The following is a 10723-nucleotide window of genomic DNA, read 5'->3' as shown; positions in this document are numbered from 1 at the left end:
GGTTGTTTGCTCCTAGCAGGAGGGAGGAAGTCATTAAAGGTGTCAGCCAGAAAGAAGGGGGGAAATGAAATGGCCCAGTGATGGATGGGCAAACGTGATGCAAATGATTGGCTGATTATAATGCAGCATCCAGAGGCTGTGTAGCAAATTTTGCCCTTTGTGGTCCTCATCAAGCCTTGGTGACCTGACTTCTGTTGTTGCCCTAAAGTGGAGCTAAATCCAAGAACATTTTGCAACTTTTCAGTCAGATGTGGCGGCTGCATTTTTTTTTTTTTCAAGTTGGTTTCCCTCTATGGTGATCCTGCCAGTAACCAGCTTTCTGTCATAGGGTGACAACATTTCCCATTCTTTGTATATGAAGGAGCAGCGTTGTCACTCTAGGACAGGACTAGAGAATACCGCAACCCTTCTCCTAATGACATAGGATGGAGGTATTCTCTAGTTCACAGAGATAGCTGGGAACAATGATTTCTAACGGAACAGGAAGTTATCAACTCACAACATTTCTGGCAGGATCAACAGGCATGTTTTTACTCTTATCAAACAGATATAACAAAATGCTTTTCGTGGTATAATTAATAGGCCAAAAGGGGGCAAATAAGGGAAGTGCAATGTTGGCGTTTACATAGATTTTAAGTTGTTCGTGTTGAGTGATGTGGAAGAGCAACCAATCGGTTGTTAGACTGCCAAAGTCACATCCCTGTAAGATGCCTTTTGATTGGCTGTGACGAGTCACCGCCTGACGCTTTCATCCCGAATGTGCCCGCGAGCTTTCCAGTTAATAGATGACATCTGTCGGCATCTGATGCCCAGTGGCAGGTTCTGATTGTCAGCTATTGCGAGCCTTCGAGCCTCGGGTGAGGGCTTCTGTCTGGTCCCACGTTCCCCGCAGGAGGGGTTTTTTTTTTTTCTTTTCTTGCTCTCGTGCAGAGGAGAAATGTTGGAATTTCTTTTTTTCTTTTTTGGGCAAGCGGCGCAGTGTGTACCCTCTGTTTATTTTGCGTTTCTAGGTGAGAAACAGGAACGCAGTTCTGTAATGGAACACTGTGAAGTCATAACCAGTTTAACAAGAAGGGAAGCGCGGTCGCCCTCCTTGTTCTTAATGATAAAGAAACAAAAAAATTGGCTCGCTGGATGGGCCAGGTTATTAGTTATAGGGCCGCGAAAGGTCACAAAACGCACGCTGATGTGTCGCCAATGCTAAAAAGCAGTGACATCTGTTGTGGGGAAAATGGATGGTGAGCTGATACAGTAATAGACTTCCGGTTGGCTGTGGCATGGTGGCAGCCATTTTTCCCATTCACCAAAACTAGGGAAAATGGGGTTGGCACAAGGCGTAAAGTGGCTGCTATTGTATATTGGTGTATGTCAGGGGCGGGCAACTCCAGCCCTCCAGCTGTGCTTCAACTACAAATCCCGTCATGCCTGTAACTTGTAGCCTTGCAATGCCTCATGGGACTTGTAGTTCCACAACATCTGGAGAGCCGGAGTTGCTCACCCCTGCTGAATGTGGAAGCTGTTATCGGTGATTGCGTAATCTCATGTATGGGTCGCAGTGAGTGCAGTGACTCGTATAGAATGCAAATGTTCAATTCGCTGGAATCGAATGCAAATTTGCGCATTCTACCGAAGGGCCATGAGACTTATGAATCACAACTGCCCACGTTCCTGAATGGTATGATCAGCGAGCAATTGATTTGAATATCGGAAAGTTTCCTTTTGCCAATAATCAATATCCGTGCCCCCATCACCACCACCACCATCATCGCCATGTTTCTAATAGTTGGACATGAGTCAGGAGTCTTACAATTAGGCTCCATGTGTGGCCATTGCGTGTCCTTGGCGAGTTGGGGTTGATGGGCTCCCATGAAGTTCGTATCTTGATGTATGTACTGTGATGTAGTGGAGTTGGGGGCACAAAAACAAAATTATGTTTTTTGGCGGGGGGGGGGGGTTACATGGATGGGGGGCTTGCTTGCCTATCTGTGACAGACTGTACCCATTTGTGAAATGCCTTGTGGCTCTTCTGCCCCTAAAAGTTAGTCCTTTGACCCCTCCCCTTACTGCTAGCCTTCCATGGAATGTTCATATTGATGGCTCAGATCTCTCTGTGTATCCAGTGTGAATCATAAGGGTAAAGCTTTCCTTTAATGACGGGGATGTCGCAGGGTGTGAGCTGAGCTGTTTGAAGTTGGTGGAGTTGTTAAATGTCTGGGCAAAATATAAAAATAATGAGTATATCTCTGCAATCCATGCACATGTCCCCGTGTTTAATCCCATTATGAATGCCTATTGAGCCTTCCAGAAATCCAGTGAGCTCCTGACTTTATGTGAGCTGTGCTTCTGCTGTGCTGAAATCCCAAAGCAGCGCTGTCAGCCCTGTCTGAGATTTCCCCTCCTGGACTACAGAACACACCTTCCTCTTCCCATCCCCATAACAATGAAAGGGAGGTGTTCAGACAGGGCTGACAACACTGCTCGGGACTGCAGTTCAGCAGAGGCAGCAAGAAGTTAGGCGCTCGCTGTTGGCACATCAACGGGTTTTTTTTTGGGGGGGGGCACTCCAGCTGTTGTGGAACTACAAGTCCCGTGAGGCTTTGCAAGACGACAGCCACAGGCATGACTCCCAGAGGCAAAGGCATGATGGGATTTGTCGTTTTGCCACAGCTGGAGTGGCAAGGTTTCCCCTGTGGCACAGAGGTGTGTGTGTGTATATATTTGTCTGCAACCTAATTCCGTGCCAGCCTTGAGTATTTATTCCTGAGGCATTTAAAAATGGCTGACAGCACCTCGCTCGCAGGAGGAGGAGTCAGAAGTTTGTGGGTCCTTCTCTGTCAAGGCTGAAAGCAAGGCAGCCTCAGTTATTTCCTGAGACGACAAAATAAAATGTCCCTTCTTTTTTTTCTTCTCTGTTGTCTCCCTGCCAAGTTCCTGCATAACCTGAGGCGTCGCTGCCGTCATACGCGGGAGTGCAGCGATTTGCGTCCACGGTGTGCATCGCGCTCCGGGGCTGGAAGCGCGTCGTACTGGATGTTGGCACTGGCACAGTCTTGCCATTTAGTCATCCTCCTGTAATGCCGTACGGCTTTCTTGCACAATTAACCCGAGCGGTAAGGAAGGGGTGAAGAAGAAACTATTTCCTTTTAGGATATTTAGGGAAATGAAAAAAAAAATCTTAGACGTTGAGAAAGTGCGCAGCGCACCGTTCCGCGAGTATCTCCTCTTCCTGTCTCCTCTATTGTTTGAAGTTTGATTGAGTGCTTCCTGTTAAACTGTATATTCCTGTTATGGCTCATACTTTGCCCCAATTAAACGTTTAGTGGACTTGAATGGGCTGGTTTTTTTTTTTTTCCTGTTGCCAAATTGTGTCTTCATCTTGGGACATCGACTTATTCCACACGCAGCACAACTCCCATCATGTCCAATTTTTTGCAGACCAACCAAAAGTGATGGTCCAGTTTAGGTTGTGTGACGATAGGTTGAGTTACTGACCGGTCTTGGGATCAGTAGGTCAAGATATTGGCAATTGAGGTCAGGACTCCACCCACTTTATGTGGCTGTTATGAGTAAGGTCACACCCTGCCAGAATATGCAGCAAGAGGAGTAAGTCTTCCCTTTTTCAGCCAAATGTGGTGTCTAAATACAAGAGCCATGCGTATTCTTACTTGAGTCTTCTTAATCCCACGTGACAATTTGCCTTTGTGTTGGAACTTCCTTTAATAAAGACCGGTCACTGCTGTTCTCACTGCTGGTGCAAGGTGACTGGTTCTTGTCTCCACCCCCTCCTGACATAAAGACCGTTCATTGCTCCTCTCTCTTCTTGTGCAGGGTGACTGGCCTTGTCTGCGCCCCCTCCTGTAATAAAGACCGGTCACTGCGGCTCCCTCTCCTTGTGCTGGTTTTGTCTCCACCCCCTCCTGTAGTTTTCTGCAGTGAGCCCCTCCCACAGCTTTGCTCTCTGTCCTTGAGCAGGGTGACTGGACTTGTCTCTGCCCCCTCCTGCATTTTTCTGCAGGAAGTCTGTAGTCGGCCACTCCCACAGCTTTGCTCTCTCTCCTTGTACAGGATGACTGGTCTTGTCTCCACCCCATCCTATAGTGGGTGGAGCCTGCTGGGCCCCCTCCCACAGCTCTGCTCCCTGCACAGGCTATGCGCAGCACAGTGATGATGTCACTGCTACTTTTGGAAGGTAATAACTGTGTTTGGTGCACAAAGTGGATTTATATATGAGGAATAGGCTCAATAGAACTTTTTTGTGCCCAGTGTTCAGCTTTAATAATTCCCCCCCCCCTCCCCCCCCATTCATAGTTCAAATCCTTTCTCTGCAGTTATATCCCCTTTAAATATATAAAAAATCAGCCTCCAGCTAGTGGCCCCCGGGGCTCCTGGCCTTTGTGTGTAGGTTTGTTTTTTTTTTTTTGTGCTCCGGGTCTCATTAATGCAGAAAAGACATTGCAACATTTTGTTTCTATTGCTGCTTCTCCAGGATTCATTAGCTGTGTTCTGTTTCATGTTTCCATGAAAACAGAGATTCCTAAACCGTCATTTTCTTTTTAATCATTTTGTGCAATTTAAAAAAAAAAAAAAAAATCTCCCTTCTTTTTGTGGATATCGAGGGAACGTTGGCCCCGGATACGCCGGGTTGTGACACGTGATTGCTGGGGAATGTCCTAAAATTAATTTTTCATATTACTTGTCATCATTTACAATTCCCATGATTCACCATCGCTTTACAAATGCGGTCGCGCAAGAAAGTCGAGGGGGTTGTAGAATTCAGGAGCCATTCAGTCCGTCCCACGAAGTAATCCAAAAAAACAGCCTGAGAATGTGCTTTCATAACATTTAAAAAGCTCAATTCAGTGGATGGAGCAGAGAAAGGTTGGAACGTCTGTCTGTGACCCCACTGGGGGGGAGTTAACCTCATTGTCCGGTACAGGAAGTGATGAGAAATCCAAAATGTTTGAGTTGTCACTGGAATAAGTAAAGAACAGGAACAAGAAATGTACGGAAATCGAATGTGGACACCAACTCTGGTGACAACTGCCTAAGAGGAGATACCCCAATAGGACACAGCGTGACAGAAGTCTTAACCATTCCCTGCTTTTTCCAAAGTTTTACATACACTTTAAATAAATCCAGTGTGTGCAACCAAATGTGCGATTCCATGCCCAGCAGACTGGCTAGAGAAGAACCAGGACTAGTAGCCATTCGGCCTGTGTTGTCACTAGCACTGGTAGCTTGCTGACAGGAGGTTGAGTGCAGAGTGAATACTCAGTGTGCTTGTACTCATTTAACTGCCTATTCCAATGCACATGCACTGGCTAGAAAAGAACCAGGACTAGTAGCCATTCGGCCTGTGTGTCATTCTAGCACTGGTTGTCTGCAGGCAGAAGGTTGAGTCTAGAGTGAATACTGCTCCGGTGCGCTGGAACTCCTCCGGTGCGCTGGTACTCCTCCGGTGCGCTGGTACTCCTCCGGTGCGCTGGTACTCCGCCGGTGGGCTGGTACTCCTCCGGTGGGCTGGTACTCCTCCGGTGGGCTGGTACTCCTCCGGTGCGCTGGTACTCCTCCGGTGGGCTGGTACTCCTCCGGTGCGCTGGTACTTCTTTTTACTGCCCATTCAGCAGGCCAGGGTTGTGTCCTGGACCAAGCTGTGCTGCTTTACTGTAGCTGAGGTCTGAGAGACCAGGTATGCATTGTGGAGAGGGGGGACCTGGATCATAAAACCGACCGCACAGATTGACATGTCATTTCGGCTAGTAAAGTTTTTTTCTGCTTGTTAAAAGTTACATCTATGCACGTTAGTAGTCAGCCACTTGTCTAGACCGGCTGGGCCCTCCTAACAAGCTTGTTTTGGAACTGTAATGTCTTCCTTCTATTATAAAGTAATGCGCAAACTGCTAGCACTATATAGATCCTGTATATTAATAATAATATTGAACAAGACCTCCAAATTAACAAACTCTTTGTTTCCTTTTCAGCAGATTGTCCAGACTTCGTGCCTTCCTCTACAGAGACAGGGGGATCTAATTATTTGGCCCCTGAGGGGCTTTCAGGTGAGATCTCGCTCCAGTTCCTTTTGAAATGGTTATTTTTCTAATATTTTGTTGACGGTTGCAGAATTGTGTTTTTATTCCTTTTATACCTTTTTGTAGCGTTTTTTGTGCTGTTGCCGGCGGTTACCAGATTTGAATGGCTGGTTTTGTTGTTGCTTGGCTTGTGTCGGGGCAGGAGGCCCCCTATATCTCTGTCCCTCCTACACTCAGTGCCGGCCCTAAATGAATTTTTGCGGGTACGCTTAAAGAAAAGTCTTGCACGTTTACTAGGCAAACATACCATCGTGCTACAGAACTGAAGGTCGTTAAAGTTGGACTGAACAGTACTTAATTGGGCTGTTATAGGCAAGCAGACCCTCATCTGTAAAAGGAAGGGAGGAGGGGGGAAAAAAATGAAAAACAGAAATCAACAGTAAATTCTTCTCAAGTCTTCATTAAGGATTTTGCCGGGAGGCCCCAGCAGTCTATATATTTTCAGTTCCAGATGTCAGCGCCGAGGAGGAAGCAAAAGGGGGAAAAAAAAGTGCCTAAAATATATCATTTTATAGAAGGACCAGGCTGCAGTGCATTGTGGGAGCAGCATGGCCAAAGAGCCTCCATATTTGATGGGCTATCCTGTGGGCGGCCATTATTGCTTCATTAGGTTACAGCTTTCTAGTTTTGGGTTGAAGTAATAGCTCAGGAATGGGCAACCTGGGCACTTCAGCTGTTGTAGTACTACTACAAGTCCCATGGGGCATTGCTAGACTGACCTGCCACAGGCACAGACAGAGGGATGACGGGATTCGTAGTTTCATCACAGCTGGAGTGGCGAGGTTGCCCAAACTGTTTTATTTTGGCTTAAAATGCTTTATTGGGGAGATTTGCCTTCACTTCCCGCCCTGCAGAGGCAAAAGGAAGTTGGAGGAAATCTCCCAAAGCGAGAAGAACTCCCCTTTTAGCCGGTTACTAGAACAGGTGTCCCCATTGGAGGGTCTCTGTCACCTCCAGTTGTGGTGACAACGCTAAGATTTGGGATTTCCCCCCACTTTCTCTTTCAGTGACAATGGTCACCAGTTGTGTCTACGACCACCCACTTCATCATGATACTCAACGGCAAAGTTCCTATGTTTTAAGAGTAGGGATGAGGCTGGGATTGGTGCAAACCCAGTTCACCCAAGCCCCGCTCAAAGCTGTGACCACCACCCCCTCTTCCTGACCCAATCAGTGGCGGCAGTTTACGCGGGGGCATTCCCTGCCCCCTTGTGACGTATAGTTGCGCGACGGGGAACAGATTGGGTCATAGTAGCCAAAAGCCTGCTATGCCTATTGGCAGGGGTGGGCAACTCCGACCCTCCATCTGTTGTGGAACTACAACTTCCATGAGGCATTGCAAGACTGACAGTTACAGGCATGACTCCCAGAGGCAGAGGCATGCTGGGATTTGTAGTTAAAGCACAGCACGAGGGCCGGAGTTGCCCACCCCTGCCTATTGGTGACTCCAGCCCTGGAGATGCCATTAACAAAATGTTTAATTCACGCAAATGGTTATATTTTTTGAAACTCAATTTTTAGCTGATCGCATAGATGGATCTGCACCTCGCAGCCATATCCCTACGCAAGCTGAGACTTGTAGTTCCACGAGCGTTTGAAGCTTTTCTAATCCCGCCCTGAAGGGTTCCTCCACGGATTATTCAAGATGTCAGCTTCTGATAACTCTTAAAGCGAGCCCTGCTTGTTTTTTTTTTCTTCCTCCCACATGAAACAAGCGAGGGACCGCCCTGGGTTTAGGTTGAAAGTTCTGCGTGGATGATAAGATCTCTGTCTGGGCTGCCGATGGAGGGGAAGAAAGGAGGGGATTGAGATGCAGGAAATGGCAGAGCCAGTCTCTGAATACCTCCTGAAGGGGAGAGCTGGCTCTCTGGTACGCCTTAATCTGGAGGCCCGGGCTGCTGAAGCCAATATCTCTTATTTCATGCCTGAGCCGTTTTTTGTTTTTCTTTTCCTCCTCGCGTTGCCTTGGCTTTCGGGATTTAATGTCGTTATTGCGTGTGTGGGGGTAATTTTTTGAAATCTGCAAATGCTTTTAGTCAAAATTATAGCAGGATTTCTGGGTGTTGCTTGAGTAACGATTACCTGCCGTTCAGCGGTTGCCATGCGTTACCATGGTCGGCTGAGGCCTATATTAGAAACTGCTGTAAAAATACTTTTTTTGTTTTGTGTTGGTTTATTGTACTTTTGTCATCAGCACATGTGCTGGTAGCTGTCCTTGTTTGGTCCTTGTATCACCACTCCAAAAAGATGGAGGCACTGCTGATATCACACTGCCGATACCAGCTTGTGGGGAATAAAAACCAGAAGCTTACTTTTTATTGGTAGCCCAGCTCCCTATGAAACAGTAGCACAGGCCTTCTGAGGAAAGAACAGGCCTCGTTGCCCATAGCAACCAATAATTTCTGCTTACATGGCTTAAAAGGGAATGTATGGTTGCTATTGGCAACCAGGACTGGCCTGCGGGCACCTAAGCCTGTTATGTCTGAGGAAAGAATTGTCCTCCACTGGCCCGAACAGCCAATCGGATCTCGCACAAGTGCAGGAGCGAGGGAAAAGGAAGAATCTGAGTGGCTCCTGTAGTTAGGACAGGGTTGCCACCTTTTTTTCAGGGAAGGAAATGTTGGTCTTACAGTCTTTTTTCCTTTTTTAAAGTGGAACTACAACCTCCTATGCCAAGGAAGGCCCAATCTTAGCCTCTGTTTTGATTGCTGTTGCCATGGTGATCAGCCATGATGCTAAACGCCACCGTTCGGTTGAGAGCTGAAATAAACACACTGGCATGCCTTAAAAGTAACTGTTTTGGGGGGGGGAATTCAATTGGTGGGTAAAGTTCCCTTTTATAATATTAGCAACAAGTCCCATTTTTACCAGCCAGGCCCGTAAAATAGTGGCCAGTTGGTGACCATCGGTCAAGAGACTAAGGAGTCCCCGCAGATTGGAAAAATGAGGCCTAAAGCCAGAAGAAAAACACACCTTTCTGTTGTTTTTATTGATGAATAGCTTTTTGAAGTGCGCCCCCCCCACCTTTTCCCGCGGTTGCCGCCAGAGGCACTTCTCCAGTCCTTGGCTGCCTTATTGATCTGATCTGATTAATATGGCTTCCCGAGCAAATCCCATCCTGGCATCGCAGCCATGTGAAATATGTGCTCTGCTGAGTTTGGCGTCAGACATCTTCGTTTCTCTACTCCTATCAACTATGGAGATAACGAATGTTGCCGTTTTATCTGCCCTGATGTTTTTCTTTTACTTCCAACCCCCCTCCCCCAGCCAAAAAAAAAGTTGTGTGTAACTTCAGCTCTCCTCCTAATGAGGTCCTGATAAGTGTTGATTCATGAAGAATGGAGCAGGCTCAGCTATGCAGGCCATGAATCCGAGCCAAGCGCCTCCACATGAAAAACCATTTGTTTTGCATTAGGTCCGATTTTTACCAGTGGCCTTGTTTTTTCTTTTTTTGCGTTCTTACTTACTGCTTTAATGTCCGGCCCCACGAGCGGAGGGCCTGTGCTCCAGGCGGGAGGCAGAGGAGACGATGGCGGTGTCATGTTACAGCCATTTTGTTTGTTTTTTGTGGCTTTTTAAATTATTTTGCTGATCATTTTTTTGTGCAATTTAATACTCTGAGGCAAAAAAAAGCTACAAAAGGGACCTTGGTTAAAAAAAAAAATAAGATTGCCTTTGGAACAGCTTGGGCAACTTCAAGTCTCAGCCTGGCATGAGCGTTTTTAGGGGTTAGAGTAATGTACGAGCCGCGTGATGTAAAACTGACCCCTTATCGACTAATTCCTCACTTGTTGCACATGCAATTGAGGTTTACTGGCACCAAGTAATTCCCAATCTTGAGGTGGCCATGCACATGACCATTTTTGGCCAATTTCAAACACTTTTGAACCAGTGAGAACCAAAGAGAAAGTCACAAGTAATCCCCAGAAACAAAGCAACCCGTCACCACGAGGGTGGACCAGCAGCTTATCAACAGACCAAATTAGAAATTGAACTACAAGGCTTGGCATGCCCAAGTCCCCTTGGTCGTTCTGCTTCTTCTAATGGTGCCAAACCGAATCCTGAATTCCATATTCATTGGTCCACCCCAGGGTACAACCATTGCAAAGCCCTTGTGCACAGTGTATCGTACCCATTAAATGTGACCGTTTTCGGTGGTTTTGGTGCTCTCCACGGCCTTGCAGTATCAATCCGGCGACTGCGTTCTTTGTTGGGTTGAAGGGAAAGGCTTGTTCCGGTTCTCCGGAGAAAAGGGGACAATTTTCGATCGGTCACAGATATGTGCCGTTCATACATTGCAGACACCTCCGACGCTCGTGACCCCTCTGTTTATGGCTGAGTTGCCGCAAGCAATGTAAATGGGCTCCCGGTAACTTTCTCCGGACAGTTGTCTGCAGGCCCACACTGCATTTTTGAGTTTTGCTTTTAAATTCCCTTTTTTATTCTTGCCTGTGGTAAAAATGCACTTTTTAAAATGCATGTTAAATGTTCAAAAGCACATTTCAAAGTAAAAATGAGAAAGTGGCCTAAAAAGGGTCATTAGGAGCTCAGCAGGTGACGGTGAAATATGACATCTCCTACCCAACCCGGGACACAAAATTATCTCTTTGTTGTGCCATTGAGAGTATGCAGAA

General features: G+C 46.9%; 1 protein-coding gene across 2 annotated transcripts in view; it reads left to right on the top strand.

The window, feature by feature from the left end:
* SMAD7 (SMAD family member 7) overlaps positions 1 to 10723 on the top strand; it is a 37687-nt gene that overhangs the window by 9724 nt on the left and 17240 nt on the right. Inside the window, exon 3 of one of the 2 annotated variants that reach the window (XM_018555735.1) lies at positions 5985 to 6056. In XM_018555735.1, coding sequence (XP_018411237.1) covers positions 5985 to 6056 — 72 coding nt within the window. Of the gene's footprint in view, positions 1 to 5981; positions 6057 to 10723 lie in introns of both variants that reach the window. The other variant, XM_018555733.1, reaches the window with a different exon arrangement.

This window comes from Nanorana parkeri, unplaced genomic scaffold (assembly GCF_000935625.1).
Source record: "Nanorana parkeri isolate BGI_ZX_2015 unplaced genomic scaffold, ASM93562v1 scaffold210, whole genome shotgun sequence".
Classification (NCBI taxonomy): domain Eukaryota; kingdom Metazoa; phylum Chordata; class Amphibia; order Anura; family Dicroglossidae; genus Nanorana; species Nanorana parkeri.
This window is presented reverse-complemented; position numbering and strand designations above follow the sequence as displayed.